The sequence below is a fragment of the Penaeus vannamei genome, chromosome 43, assembly GCF_042767895.1.
Source record: "Penaeus vannamei isolate JL-2024 chromosome 43, ASM4276789v1, whole genome shotgun sequence".
NCBI classification, from domain to species: Eukaryota; Metazoa; Arthropoda; class Malacostraca; order Decapoda; family Penaeidae; genus Penaeus; species Penaeus vannamei.
This window is the reverse complement of record NC_091591.1, coordinates 14,146,213-14,162,788: the sequence shown is the minus strand read 5'-3', so window position 1 is coordinate 14,162,788 and position 16,576 is coordinate 14,146,213. Positions and strand designations below refer to the sequence as shown.

Genomic DNA, 16,576 nt, shown 5'->3' with positions numbered 1-16,576 from the left:
GTCATGCTGTTTTCCTGTAAAAAATGGTAAATCCTAGGCTTCAATGCTTGTAGAAATAATTGATGAAAAATGAATAATTAAAACTATCCTCATCGGTTTTCATTTATGCCCAGACGCAAAACAGGAACTTTCATTCTTGTAGACTAAATATAATAACAAAGAGTCACAGTCATAAGAAGAAAATATATAAAATGATCAAAAACGTTATCAGTGATAAGACATAATCAACTATACGATAATACAGTTCATTTTTCCCGTTAGAAAAGAGAGAGAGAGAGAGAGAGAGAGAGAGAGAGAGAGAGAGAGAGAGAGAGAGAGAGAGAGAGAGAGAGAGAGAGAGAGAGAGAGAGAGAGAGAGAGAGAGAGAGAGAGAGAGAGAGAGAGAGAGATTCGCTTTTAAACAAACCCAAGTACACACGCGCGTACATTATGCCTTAAAATTAACGCAGCTTATTTCCCTTATTAACCAGTTTAATAATTTGAATGCCCAATTCCATTTTATTACCTGAAACTATCCTTTTAACAACGTAAATACCACAGATTTGATCATTATATTGTTATCTTTTCTTACCTAAGTGTAAGTTGATAATGAAAATAAGATAATATAAAAATGGAAATGATAGGGATTACGACCATGGATGCAATATCGATGATAAGAATGTTTTTGATGATAATAGTAGTATTAGTCATAAGGCATCTTTTCCTGCGGTTAAGGGAAACGCGACACCTCTTGCGCGACAGGAATTGAGCAGACGGTTAACTTTAATCGAGTTGCCAGATGCATTTCTCCTACTTCGGATATTTCATGCATATTCGTACATATATTAGATATCTAAAACACCGCACTGCCCACCATAAGATATCAAAAGCCATCTTGGATATCATATTCCAAAATACTGTGTACCTGTTGGAAAAATAACCAGTACAGTAAAATAGCAAGCCGTCAATCGTGGCCATTCCCATTACGTCACAGAAATGGGCGGAGCTTAGAGGCCTGTCTCGCCTCCGATCACGAGACAGCTTTTGGTGTCGCATCTCGTCTCGCGACAACCTAATTGCCGCCGGAAAAGATGCCTATAGTCATGGAAATAACAACAGGAACAAGAACAACATAAACATTATGAATAGATATAAGGAAAACTATGATAATAACGAATCATTGTTCAAAGGGAAATGTAGTTGACACACAGATCTACATCAAATATTCATCCCTTCAGTGAGAAATTATTGACCAAAATAATCGCCGAGTGCATTTGGACGACTGGTAAATAAAAAAAAAAAAAAAAAAAAAAAAATTGTCGAAAGAACAGGAAAGATGACGAGGAAGGATAAAAGACCAATTTATTTTAGATAAAATGGTCTTGCAAGAACAATGTTGTGGACAGATTTATGGCTGGGCAAATTAACTTATTTCATTCACTCTTGAATTTTCGAAGGCTTTGTTCTAAAGTTGTTGACAAGGACAAATTACGTGGAATTACCATGAACAATAGAACATTGTTAACATCAGTTGTGAAGAATCTTTAAGGTAACATTAGGAGGGGGATTTTTTAAGGAATGATATTTCACCTTTAGTATTTGTGTGGGACCATGACTTAGGGTTCTCTGAATTGCAAAGTCGGGTTGAGTTGTCAATTAAAATGACAAGATATTAAGGTGAATTATTGGTAAATTTGGAAAAAGACGTCACCAACGCCCTGATAGTCACAGTTTTGCTATACAGTAGTGAAACCTGGACACTATCCTGCGCCTTGAAGTCTCGACTTGATGCCTTTTGTAATAGGTCCTTGCGCCCGATCATGGGGTACTGTTGGCGGGACCATGTGTCCAACCAACGGCTGCACCGTGAGACGGGCACAGGACCTATTACCTGCATAATCCGTGATCGCCAACTCAGGCTTTACGGCCACCTGGCTTGCTTCCCTCAGGATGATCCCGCCCACCATGTTGTCTCTGTTCGAGAGAGCCCTGGGTGGAGGAGGCTTGTGGGTCGACCTAGGAAGTCGTGGCTTGGGCAGATCGATCAAACCTATCATGAGGAGCTAAAGATGGGCCGAGTCCCTGCCTGGCGATTTGCCATGAGGGACCCTCGCAGGTACAAGCAAAGGGTGGATGCGGCTATGCGCCCCCGTCGGCGTTAGCTCCGCAATAATGATGAACGCTTTTCGGGACGAAACTAGATTCGTTCGATTTCTATTGTTTTGGTTCTGTTGATTCTGGTGTTCGTTTCCATTGGAAATGGCTAGATTGTCTTTTCCATACCAGAGTTGCGCCACTCTTGATATAATGCATGTGCACTCTGGAATTCTCGTTCTCTGCTGTATTCACAATACCGATTTAGTCACCCCATGGGGGGCGGCAACCTCCACCCAGGAAAACAAAGAATCCTCCACATATTTACGGCAGGAGAGAGCGTCGGACAGACTTGGCATCGGGCGGTCCCGCATGTCGGTCGTAGTTACGACAAATTGCACTAAAGGGGGCTGTGCCCCCTGCGACCCCCCTGTTGGGGTGAGGTTTCCGTCTCCCCCCACCCCCGCCAGGAAAGCAAAGAATCCTCCACGTATTCACGGCAGGAGAGCGTCGGACAAAGGCGCTTCCACATGCCGTTCGTACGCACGCGAAGCACCGTACATTTAGTCACTTCAGTGAAAATAAACCTAAAACATACCTATGCAGTGGAGCGGCTTGCAGGAGAGGAAGCGCTGGAGAGGTCTGCGTGAGCACGAGCGACGCGACGGCCGATCGCAGGGCATTTCAGAGGGTAGAACTCCGTGTTCACGTAATAGTTTCAAGCTAGCCTCATCGTCTTCAAAATAACTTTATATAAATTGGAATGGTTTGATACCACATCCTACACACACGGAAGTCATGGCGAGACTAATTTGAAAATTGAATTTCATAGCTTCTATTTTAGCTAATGTTCATTCATTGGCTGTTTCCCTCGTGAATTCTTTCCACATTAGTTATTAAATTAACCGCCAAACAATTCACCAATGAAATCGTGACACTGGCCGTGACGTCACAGGCGAGATAACAGGAACAGTACGGGTACGAGAGACTCCGCGCATGCGCAGTGAAGAATTTGGTCAGTATTCCCGAAGCTCCCATGTGAATCTCACGTCGTTTTATTATTGTTTTTATTTATTTTAAAAATTAAATAACTTCGTTATTATTAATTTGAGTGACAAGTTTATTTAATGAAAAGTGATTGTTAATTAAATATCTTCATGGCTATAAGGTTAGTTTTGGTCGATTCAATGGTGACGCCTTTTTCCAATAATCGAATTATTTACTTATGGATGATTTTTAAACACTAAGGACAAATAGGCAGTAAAAATGGAATAGTATATCCAGATGAGCTTGCGAATAAGGAAATACAATATGGCTATAAATCCCTGAAAGAATAGCAACTGAATGGTCTATAATTTTGAGCAGTTAGAGGCCATCTCATAACTCTCGCATTACCAACCTTTGCCTTTGGAATAACCATTGAAGTGATCTATTACCCGGCAGAACCACTTCTTCAAATTCTCACACCAAGGAGTCAAACTCTTTCAAGGCCTAAAACCTCTCTCTCCAAGGTAGTATATCTACTCTAGGCTGTCTTCACCTACCGGCTATACAATAGGGAAAAATTGACCCACATACCTTTGAGCGAGGTACCAAGTGTTTCTGAAGTCAGGTTCTTTAAGTACTGGTTCCTTTACCAAGTTCTCCCTAAGAATATTAAATGCATATTCCTGTTAACCCAGATGGAAACATTTTTCTCTAGAGTTAACTTCGTCAGAGCATTGGCTTTCTTGGTGTATCCCTCAACAAATCTTCGATAATAGCTACTCATTTATAAGAACCTTGGTACCTTTTACGATTGTTGGATTTTGGGAAATTGTGTACTGCTACTAACGTAACTAGGACAGGTTTTACATGCACGTGTCCTACTATGTGTCTGAAAAGGTTAACCTCCTTCTGGAATAGGTGACTTATCAGGAATGGTCTTCATTCCGGCTTGTATTAGTCTCTGTAAAGCTCCTGCTGTCATGGTTAAATAAGTTTAGATATCCTCACCATATATTGCAATATAATCCAAAAATAATTGCAAAACTTTTCCAATTTAACCAGTGATCACTGTTCAGGAATCTTTTAAATGTCCTTGGGGCATTGGGATATCCAGAAGGTACCACAGTATATTCATAATGCCTTAGGTGTGTAGAGAATGCCGATTTCTCCTATGAACCCTCTTCTGGTGGCATAGGGGTGATATCCACCTCTTAAATCTAGGGTGAAAAACCACTTGCTCTGATTAACCAGATGCAAGATATCTTGAATCAGAGGTAAGGGATAAAACCCACGTCTTGTTTTAGCTTTGGGAGCCCGGTAATCCACACAACCTTGAATGTGAATTATCCCTCTTCCTTACATAGACAATAGGAGCATTCCACTGTGAACTGACCCTTATATGACCTTGGACCTGTGCCTCTACTACTATTCGTAGGGCATAGGCAATAACCCTGGGTGGAATATAAACCCATTATTCATCAACTGCATCTATCCGATGAGTAGCCAAGTTTGTTTCCCCATGTGGCTCCTCCTTCAGATTACAGGCTGCCTGATAGTCAGATCTTTACCTACTTTCACCTATTGTGGGGCGATCTGAAGTGCCTGTCCCAGTGGGTCATCCTTTTCATTACCATTGTCCGGTATTTCTATGATTACAGCATTTACTGCTAATTTAGCCAATACTTTTTTATTCTATTACGACCCGAAACTAAATTCCCAAACAGTTCCATATCCGTATATTCCACATGGAATGCCTGAGCTATCCTACGAGTTTGGTGATTAGTACAGGTACTCTACCCCAGTTACAAGATAGGACTTTCATCTAATCATGTGCTTTGCATATGGCAGGAAGGAGAACACATTCCTTCTCCAATGGCTTTCCTTTTACCATCATTTCATTAATCATTTGTCCACCTTTATATTTAAGACATCCTGTTAATACAATTTTGACTTTATCTGAGCTGTAATTTTTCTTCTGAGGACAGTCGTTGACTACATATCCATCTTTCTCACAGAAGAAACTTTTAATCTTTGCCGGGTTCTTGGGATTTGTCGACGGCAGTCACTGTTAGGGTGCAGTCCTTTGGTCCATCTCTGCCCTTCTGTGATCCAGTTGTTCTAGTCAGCCAACATAAAGAATGCTTGTAGGACGGTTTTCTCTATTTCAGAGGTTGAAATGAATGTTATCTCTCCTTGGGTTCCAGAGTTCCCTTATCTGGGATCCAAACTTGATGATAATAACTCGTTGCTTAGATCTACTACACCAAATATGTCCTTATACAGAGCCTAGTATATCCCTTAGACCTTACTTCCCTACAGAAAAATGGATCTTTTTTCATGTTCCCACAATGACTGTCTTCCTTTGACATGCATCTTCACAGCTTTCTTGTAAATTCCAGCTTTCATTTGATAAGTAAAAGTCAAGCCAATAATTTTTCCAAATGTATTGTGCTTTATTGCATTTTCCATTTAACACCATTACTACACAGCTATTACACCTTTCCAAATGCATAAAACCTTTTATTCACATGTAAACTGAAGAAAAATGTCTCACTATGCTGAGGAAAGAAAATTATTCTTGAATCAGTCAAAAAAGCCAAAATCAATGACATATGAGTTGATATATTGGTCTGGTATATGATCTTGTGACATTACGTACATCTACATACAAAAATACGATTCCCACTTGCTTACTGTCTATAGTGCTGCTCTTCTGAGAAAAAATTCTTAAAACTTGTATTATATCTTATTTAACACTATATTATCCCACCGCTGCCACCTAGCTCCCTTGTGAATGCTGCTATACTACTTATTACCCCTCTTAATAATCCCTTGAGTAGAGATGATACACAAATTGAACATATACCACATATGTTCACGTATAGGTACTGGATAACAAATTTATTACTCCACTCCCTCTGGAGCAGGCTCTTTGTTTGAATAATAATAATATTTCTAGTTTTACATGACTTCACACTTAAAAGATTCAATCTATGCCAATATCATTTTAGATAATTATTACAAACACAAGAAAACACTTCTAACCCTATGAGGATGGGTCCTGATTTGTTTGTGATGTAATATTACTCAACAGCCTAGACTGTAGCTAGGCCTAAGGTGTGTACAGGCAGTCCACCCGCTGTGAGTCATGATGCGTTTACAAGTCATAGGTTGTTACATCATAACAGCTATAGTTATTACCATCACTGAGGGGTTAGTAGAGACTACTTACTTAATTTTCCAGCTCTTTACAAGTATAATATTTCCCCTTGGAGATAGAAAATGATGAAGACACTTACCAATGCCACTTTGAGTGTCACACAGAATTCAAAGCTGTTTCTATAAGGATTAATAAATACACCATCTATAGTCTGTCTAATCCTCCAAGCACTATCACAGTTTGCACTGAACTGAGGCTCTAGTGACCTGGCCTCTCCTGATCCTGCTACTCAGCTTAGACCATAGGTTATGTTTACAAGACCTGTACGTTATCAAGCTTATGTTCCAGAGTGAAGCATCTTGTGCTTTGTAAGACATTAAAGGCTTATTCTCACCATAGGTTCATCACCACACTAGCTACAATGGAATGTGGAGTTCCCCTGAACTACCATTCCATCATCCATACAACCATTGGGAAACCATTTCCACGGTGTATGTATTTTTTTTTCTTGGTGAGAAAAGAAGAAAAAAGAAATTCTTGAATTACAAGAGATAATAACCGCAGGGTGTATAATGGAAAAAAAACACATCAACAATACATCCTAAATTTATATTCAAAAATATAAAATATTTCTCTTCTAGAAATAGACAAGTAAATTCTTTAAGCTTTACACAAATGGATATGCAACAATAAAAGTACATCTTTATATACACTCATAACAGCTTCTTTGATCACACATCATTCTTTACACATATTAAAAAAAGCCTCCATACACAAAACATCATGCAGATAGCATTACATCTTACATAACATTTGATGTTCACACCACACATCAATCAAACAACAGTAGATATAAACACTCTAAAAAGAAAGAAAGAAGGAAAGAAAAACAAGGGCTAACAGAAAATGAAAGAAAAAAAAAAACTGCTCATGAAAATAATAGAAAAGTAATTGAAGTAACATAATACAATATCACAGTTATGAACATATCGCTATGCTGTCAAAGGAATACGGGCTACAGTTCCGTTACTGTAAGCAAGTACAAGTCCCTGCAAGTAATATGTCCCACTTAACCTCGCTTCCCTTGCTTTTCCAACTTCACTGCTCTTAATCCTGAAACAGTAAGAAAATGTTGTTAGTGCTTTTAGATTGATTTTACATGATGAGAAATGACTTACAACTGATGAATTACTATCAATGTTGTTTAGCATTTTGTTTTTCTTAAATGAACAATATGAAGAATAATTTCATAACATGATTAAGAAGATAAAAGCTATTATCAGAATTCATATATTGAACTGGCTTGTAGTAGGGCTGAAAACTGAAAATATAGTTTATGGTCTGGGACGGTTTAGGAACTTTTGTATGTTAAATATATTTTAGTGGCATTCACATAGCTTGAAGCTCGGGTCCCATGATTTACAGTTAAGGCCCTAAAGAATGACCCCATATCTGTAATCAAGGGCTTAAAACAAGAGCCCTTTATCTCAAACAAAGGGTCACAAACATAGGCCACTTTTTAAAGTAGTGTAGAAATCTTATTCGGAGTTAAATTAATTATTCAGTGAAGCAAAATATTAAAACATTATCCACATTTATCAAAAAAGTATAAATATATCTGAAAACCTTTTAGCAGGGCCCCTTAGACTACAGCCTATACTAGCTTATAGGATAATATGGCCCTGTTTATGATACAATTTTTTTTGAAGACAGGTGCCTTACCGACTTGCAATCTCATCTATAGAACAACTGCAGAATATTTCCTTCTCTCCACTTATTGGATTAACTGCAGATATCTGAGCCTCTTCTGCTGTGATGGAAGTAATGAATAAATATTCCTGGAAAGAAGAAAAAGAAAAAAATTAAATGTGCTCACTTTCACAAAATGTTGCTAAATTTTACTGTTTTTACTGAACACTACCAAAGAGAACTGGATATTGAGTTGTTATTATTACAATTTATCTTGAGAAATAAATTCTTATCAAGAAAACATTTAATAACAATTTCACAAACGTCTACTCATCACAACAAATTTACACAATCTATACATATATACAATTATACTTAAAACCTATTAGGCGTAAAATACAATCATGGAACCTTACCTTTATGCTAACTGCCCAACACACCACTGACACATGCCACGGAATCTGCGTAATGATCACATCTTGCAATGCATCATACACATACATGACAGTTGAAGTTGTACACAGAACAATGCCCTCTGAACCTATAATTCAATCAAAGAGTTCTCAGCACAGACTAAACAAAGAAGAAATGAGAAATTATTCATATAGCACTTTTAAGTAAATAAAATATAGACACAAAGGGAAAGACAATGGAAAAAAAAAGTGAATAATTACCTACGCCATTCAGTGGTACCAGACTCACAAGAGATTCATCCCACTGTGGATCCACTACATTCGACTGACACTGCAGAAGCCACTTCTTGCTGCGTTTGGAATAAGCAAGGTCAAAGTCTGTTATGATCAGTGACCCGTCTCTGCTAGCTTCTTCTGGCCTCCAATGCAAGATGATGCTCCACTCTCCAAGTGAACAGCATAGCAACTTCTCATACATTGCACTGCAGGAAAAGTGTTTTTATTTGTATGTAAATCGACTGGTATGTTTCCTGTCTTGAATAGAGATACTAATTAGAAAGTATAGAAGTCATCAAATACATACCAATACTTTTACTATAATTTGAGGATTTCGGTAAATTGTGGTCTTAATGTTACTTGGGTTTTAAGGAAATTATACTATTAATATCACTGAGGAGGAAGAGAAGAAGGAGGAGGAGGAATGGAAGAAAAAAGGAGGAGGAAGTGAAGCAAAGAAGGAGGAGGTGGAGGAGGAGGAGGAGGAAGGGATGCAAAACAGAAGGAAGAGGAAGGGAAGCAAAGGAGGAGGAGGACGAGGGGGGCGAGGAGGATGAGGAGAAGGAGGCGAAGATGGAGGGGGAGGAGGAGGAGGGGGGCGAGGAGAAGAAGAAGAAGGAGGAGGAAGAGAAGAAGGAGGAGGAGGAGGAGAAGATGAGGAAAAGGAATAGGAGGAGGTGGAGGGGGTAAGCAAATGGGAAGAAGGGGAGGAGGGAAGGAGGAGGAGGTGAAGGAAGTAAAAGGGCAAAAAAGAAGTAGGTTAGTGAAGACAATAAATTGTGGTTTTAATGTTACTTGCATTATAAGGAGGAAGAGGAGAAGGAGAAGGAGGAAGGAAGAAAGAAAGGAGGAGAAGGAGAAGAAGATGATGAGGAAAAAGGAATAGGAGAAAGAGATGGATGGGGTAAGCAAAGGAGTAACAAGAAGAAGGGGAGGAGGGGAACAGGAGGAGGTGAAGGAGCAAAAGGACAATAAATAAGTAGGCTAGTGAAGAAAATAAAGAAAACTACCATTCAGAAATTCAGTCTTAAATATCTAAAAATACAAAAGAGAAAGAGAAAAAACAAAGACATATTTACCACTGTACAGGAACAACAGTTGTTTCCACTGTTCTGCTTGGTGTTAACTGAACATATATCATGACTACTTCCTTTTCTAGAAACTTTTCTAATATCACAAGGTACCTGGCCTCGTCATCTGATGGGAATCCTACTGCTGCAATATTTCTGGAAAGCAGGACACAAAAATCAGTTATTCAAAATCAAGGTTTTGTAGAACATAAATTTGCCAAAATGTAATGCATAAGCCTGACAGAGCAATAATAAAAAATGATACATAATAATAATCACACAAAATGAATCCCACAAGTAGAAATATCATAATGCCACAAAACCATAGAAATATTACTTTCCAACCTGCGTAAATTTAATAATGGCTTTTTTGCAAGGAAAGCATTTTATCTTTAATACACAAACGAGCTGTAAGTGATATGTATATGATCAGTGGTAACAATGCTAAGCTTGAAACACAGGTATCAAGATATCATAAATAATTAGGTAAGACTCAACTCTTATCAGTTGTAGTAATTAGTATTAGAAATAACAGTAGCAAAAACAATGTAAGCAGCAATAGCACTAATAGGAGATGTACTTTCATAACAATAATAATAATGGTAATGGTACTGATAATGATAATAATAATAACAATAATAAATAATTAAGGACCACATGGAAAATACATAATCAAAGAAATTTTGCAGACATTAAAGTCCATCTTCACCAAATTTCAAAATTTTACTGATTAGCTATTGCTTCATATCTACAATGATGAATAATTTATTTTAAAAAGACATAGAAATAAGAACAAAATATAAATTGCTTACAATTAAGCTCTTTAATCAATAATGCTACCAGGATCAAGGTGTTTCATGTTGAGTTCAATGTTGATTTGCTATTTAAAACTCCAATAATCATTTATGCTTCAGACTTATGAAAAAAAAAAGAAAAATTATCAATTCTTTTTATATATATACTCTAAATTCATAGCAATATAATTATACATTTCATTTCATTCACAAAACTTTTGAATTGCTTAGGGACTAAGTATTCATAAATCACATTTTGAGATACTGGGCTTTAATGAAGTGCAAGGCTGGGTGGCAGAATACATAAGGTGCCTTCTGATGATAATGATGATGATTGTGATGACAACATTGATGATGATGATGGTTATGATGATGTTGATGGTGATGATGACAAAAATGGTGATGGTGGTGATTATGATGATGACAATGATCATGTTTTACCTCATTTCAGAGACAGATCCAACAGAATAGTCAACTTCATCAATCAAGCTCCACTCATGCCAAGACATATTTTGGTCAAAATTTTGATTGAGGTCGTCTGCATCTCCTTCCTTGTCACTCATCCTCCAATGTGTGAAGCCGAACTCATGGACGAGTAAAACACGCACAATTTCCTTGCCTCTCTCCTTTGTGGCTGCGACTGACGTAGTTAGTATCTTGCCAAACTTCTCCCTTGAGCTTAGAGTTTGGTAAATTATTTTCCCATCACCTGGAGGACCTCGAAAGTCTCTGGCATACTCTTGTGATTCAGGCAGAAGATCATCCTTCCTTTCAGTATGAAGAAGTTCTGCACCTTCACCCACAAAACGAACTGTATCCTCAAATTCTACTTTTAGTTCTACTGGGCTTATATCACGACTTTTGGCACTATCATAACCTGGTTTACTTCCTGAATACTTTTCATTTGCATTCATGACTGTTTCCTCAGCACTCATAGCAGCAACCATCATTTCCTCTTCAAATTCCTCATCTTCACATGATGTCTCAAACATTTCAGTTATATTACTAGGTTCTCCAACCTTTTTCTCTTCAAGCACAGGATTATCTACTGCTACATCCATTCCATTGGTCTTTGCTGTATCAGAGACAGAATTTAATTCACTTTGTACAGTCATTTCAAGTTTATCTATGACAAATTTTGGTTCACATTTGACTGTCTTAGTTTCATTAATTTTGTCTGGTGCAGTGTCATTCTCCAAAAAGTGTCCTGTCTTCTTGTCAGAAACAATACTGCTGTGTTCTGATTTCCCCAGCCAATTCTCCGGTGTCAGTCTACGTATTGCATCCTTGGCATTAGGTTTACATCTTCTCCTGATATCAATATTCTCCTTCATGGATGAACAGATGTTTTGGGTTGCAAAGAGATCTTGTGACTCATCCCCTGCTGCAAAATTGGGGCGTTTTGAAATAATTTTGTGATTGAGCAACATGTCTGTGTTTTCATGCACACCCAAATCTTTTTCTGTGCATGATATTTTCATATTTTTCATACAGGGATTAATATCAGTCTGGGCTATTATAGGACCTTCATGTGGAATGGAGTGAGCAACTCTACTATCTATCATACCTGTGGTGACAGATGGAAAATATCTGCCTCCTTCTTTACTGTCATCAAAGATTTCCTCTAAGTTTGAAAAAGAATTGTCATTCACATTTCTGAGTTGATCAGTAATATTTGGTTTGTTCTTGACTTGTATACTGTTTTGGCCATTATCATTGCTGTCCTCTCTACCTTGATCTAACGTGATGACCTGCACTCTTGAAGTGATTATCTCCGTTCTATCAAGAGAATTTTCTGCCTTGTTGCCAGAATTTGTTCTCCTATGACTTGCATTACTTTCTGTAAATGACAAAACTGGAGAAGACACAATTTTCTCTTCCACAAGAGTGATCTCTTCCGGAACTTCCTGCTGGACACTGAGCTTTGATACTTCCCTCTTCCCCTTTTTTTTACTCTTTAAATTTTTGGCGTTATGACCAGATGGACTCATGTAAATCACTTCGGGTTCTTTCTCGCTAAATGTTACTATTCTTGAGTCACTGTTCCTTCCTTCCCTCTCATCTCTGGGTTTTGCCAAGTCTCCATTTGGAACTGCACCTGCAAAGGAGAAATGCAATGAGATTCTGAGTAAATATGATAGTAGAGAGAGAGAGAGAGAGATAAAGGGTGAAAGAGAGAGATAGAAAGAGATAGAAAGAGAGAAAGGGTGAAAGAGATAGAAAGAGAGAAAGGGTGAAAGAGATAGATAGATAAATAGATAGTCTTTCATAAAATGTATACATCAAAACTTGTATATATTCATCTATAATGTTATCTTGTTTTACCTCAACCTTATTAAGACCGTATAAAAGGAAAATAAACTATACACAATTTTTTCATTGCTTTACTTCATGTAAATTCACATATTTTTCATTTCAATAAAAGAAGAAACAGGAGAGGATGGAAAAAGTAAAGGGAGAGATAGAGGAAGAGAAAGAATAAGGAGAAAATGAATGAGGGGGAGGAGGAAGTGGAGGAAGAGGAGATAAAGCAGGAGAAGCTAAAGAAAGTGGGGAAGAGGTAGAGAGAGAGAGGGGAGAGTATGGAGGAATAAAAGAAGCTGGAGAAAGAGAAGGTGGAGAGAGGATGGAAGGATGTGGAGAAAGAGGGTAAAGAGGGGGAAGAAAGAGGTGAAGAAGGAGGGAAAAGTGGTGGAGGAAGAGTAGAAGGTAAAGAGAAAGAAGGGAATAAGGTGGAGGAAGACAAGAAGGAGAAAGAGGGGAAAGTGCTGGAAGAAGAGGGGAAAGTGCTGGAAGAAGAGGAAAAAGTGGAAGAAGATGAGACGGAAGTGGAAGAGATAGAGGAAATGGGAGAGAAGGCAATGGGAAAGGAGGTGGAAGAAAAGGGGAAGAAGATGGAATAAGAGGAGAAGAGAAGGTGGAGGAAGGGTGGGATATGAGGAAGGAAATGGAAGAAGACGAAATGAATAAGCAAGAAAGTGAAGAATTATGTGGATAATGGTGATGATTCTCATGCTAGCAATAATGTAAAACAATAAAAGTAAGAAAGAAAACACCACACGTAACTCATATACTCTTACCATGAGAAGATAACTGAGTGTTTTGTCTCTTTATTGTTTCCTGGACATGCTTCTTTACCTCTAGAGCTTTGTTGTACTTTTTGAGTTGCCGTTCCTTGTGTCTTAGCTGTTTCTTCATCTTTGCTAGCTGCACAGCAAGCTGAAATATTAATAAATAAGTTCAATAGACTGCATAGCTTTAGGTAAAATCATAATGGTTAATACAAAAACATGAAAAAATCCTGTAAAATGAAAATGCATTCACACACACACACACACACACACACACACACACACACACACACACACACACACACACACACACACATATATTCATACACACATTCACACACACACATAAATATATTCATAGACACATTCACACACACACATTCACCACACACATTCACACACACACACATTCACACACACACGCATTCACGCACACGCATTCACGCACACGCATTCACGCACACGCATTCACGCACACGCACACGCACACTCACACGCACACGCACACACACACACACACTCGTGGACATGCATACATTTTGTGTGTGGTACATGCATACATTTGGTATATGTATGTTCACTAGTTGTTAACCTGTATATCTACACCCTACCATGAAATCATAACTTGAAGGCTTAAAATTACCATACATAAAAATAAAGATACACACACACACACACACACACACAGATAAATAAAGAGATTGGCAGGTCACAAAAATATAACTGCATTACTTTTTTGCTCTAACTCTCTTTGGTCATTATATGGCATCATTACTGCCTGGCCACAAGCTTCTTGTACAGGAAAGTAATGCACTGTCTAGCAGTGCAATGAAGGGGAGGTGCGTTTTCTGTTGCAAATTTCATCCCTTGCATTACAATTTGAGTTATCATGTGGATTTTTTCCTTGCATTTTAAGCGTTTAAACTTTTATTTAACACACAACTAGAGTGGTTATGTTAATCCAATCAACCAGTATGTATTAGAAATAACTTTGTATTCTTCAAGAAACACAACACTGGGTCTTAGCCGCGTTTACTCGTCAGAAAAGTAGAGGCCTGCTCTGCACTGACAAAAATCATGTTCCTGGCTTCATCCTAAAAAGTTCTGCTTGTGCTGTAGCTTCTTGTTCCCCACATCGAGGAAAGAAAACTGCCCTTTTAGCCTCTTCACATCCCTCCTCACATCTATCTGATCTCAAACTTACTAGACAAGATTCAACCTGTACTATAAATATTTTTCCGTATCACACACTTCTGAATACATCAAGTACTACATGGATAATGATCATCTTTATCACAGTGCAATTGTATAATAATCTGGAAAGATATACGTCTTCATCATTTGGTTTACTCCCCACTCTTGAGATAAGGCTCCTTTGCCTGGAGTTCACAAACATCATGAATATTTATTTTATTTTTAGGGAATCAGCTGTTACTGGGGAATCACATATGCAAAAGTAATGCCAGTTGGCTTAATAAGCTCTTGTTTTATCTCAACCTGAACTTTTAAAAATCTTCTTGCAGATGCCAATTCTCCACCTTAAGAACTACTGGTAATGGTCCTCCAATAATTCCAAAATTACAAAAATATCAAAGACAAGGAATTTGTGATATTAGGAAATACAATGAATGAATCAGCTTATCTAAAACACAGGAATCTTCTTGCACTTAATATTTGGAATGGTTCTTTTTTAGCAGCTATGAAGGCCATGGTAATTACACTGAAGGACCCCAATGGTTATTTGTCTTGAAAATCTCATTATCATTATTTTAAATGACTCTGAAATTTTGGTTACATACACTGGGCATCCAACATGCTACTTCATTCAATAAAAGTTAATCTCTCTTTTTCACTATCTAACATCATACCCAGCTATACATGCAAAGGAAAAAGATCTAGCCAAAACATTTGGGTATGTCATAACCATTGAACCTGCCCTAAAACAGCCTGATACCTTAACAGGACAGGACAGAAGAATGTTAAGGAAATATTTAAGAATCTTATCTGTTACCTGGAAAGAGGAATGGGGAATAAGGAGCTAATGGAATAAAAGAAGAACATAACATAAAATAAAAAGAAATGACTCACATTTCATGAGAGGAAAGAATATATGATATAGCTAAATGTACTTACTACTGATATTAGCCAGCTAATTGCCATGCAGGGTGAAATACATGCATGTTGAGTCAGAATGGACTCAGCTTCCTGGTTGACATACTGGCACAAAGAATCATTTTCATACTTTATCATATCTTGGCACATTTTTCCAGTGTTTTGCATAAAAACTATTGGAAAAAAAATGCTTGCTGTTAGTCAGCATGCAATGTCTGGTGTGCAAAAGGAGCCTGATATAATTAGATTAATTTGATTATGTGGGTAATCCTCATGAAATTGTGTAAGAACTACATACTGTACCCAGTGTGGTACCGAAGTACACACTGATATCTCACTGGCTTACTGTATGTCAGATACCCACATGGTATCTAGGCCTTCATACCATTCCAAGTACTGGGGTACCAAGTGTACCCTGTGCTCTGTGAATTTGTGCCTGTATATATATATATATATGTGTGTGTGTGTGTGTGTGTGTGTGTGTGTGTGTGTGTGTGTGTGTGTGTGTGTGTGTGTGTGTGTGTGTGTGTGTGTGTGTGTGTGTGTGTGTGTGTGTGTGTGTGTGTGTGTGTGTGTGTGTGATCAAATATGACTGTATCATTGAGTAGGTCAGGTAACAAGTGAACATGACTATGTATTTGTGAATGATTGTGTGTGTATGTAGCAAAATTTGTGAATGTGATTCCCTTATGCTTTTCAAAAGATGGGCATAAGATCAATCTATGTGCTTTATTTAAGCTCTCCTACAGCTCTTCCTTTCTAGCCATAATAAGCAAAATAATCTGCAGGAAATTATTTGTTTTTTCTTACAATTAAATTGGCTCTATCAAATTCAGTTCTACTTAAAACTTTTGATGACCTGTAATGGAAAACCCTCAGGTCCAACAAAATGATAAAGTATTGTGAAGTGATTGATATGGCCTCCCTTCAT

The 16,576-nt window shown here is 37.9% G+C and overlaps 1 protein-coding gene across 1 annotated transcript in view; it reads right to left on the bottom strand.

Annotated features, from left to right (window-relative positions):
• Positions 1-6,815: 6,815 nt before the first annotated feature.
• LOC113809617 (uncharacterized) overlaps positions 6,816-16,576 on the bottom strand; it is a 10,593-nt gene continuing 832 nt past the window's right edge. The window contains exons 2-8 of the mRNA XM_070118922.1: positions 13,543-13,681; positions 10,904-12,560; positions 9,678-9,824; positions 8,584-8,804; positions 8,326-8,450; positions 7,943-8,058; positions 6,816-7,333 (exon numbers count right to left, since the gene is read on the bottom strand). Of these exons, the coding sequence (XP_069975023.1) occupies positions 7,213-7,333; positions 7,943-8,058; positions 8,326-8,450; positions 8,584-8,804; positions 9,678-9,824; positions 10,904-12,560; positions 13,543-13,681 (2,526 nt within the window). The 3' untranslated portion in view covers positions 6,816-7,212. The remainder of the gene's footprint in view (positions 7,334-7,942; positions 8,059-8,325; positions 8,451-8,583; positions 8,805-9,677; positions 9,825-10,903; positions 12,561-13,542; positions 13,682-16,576) is intronic.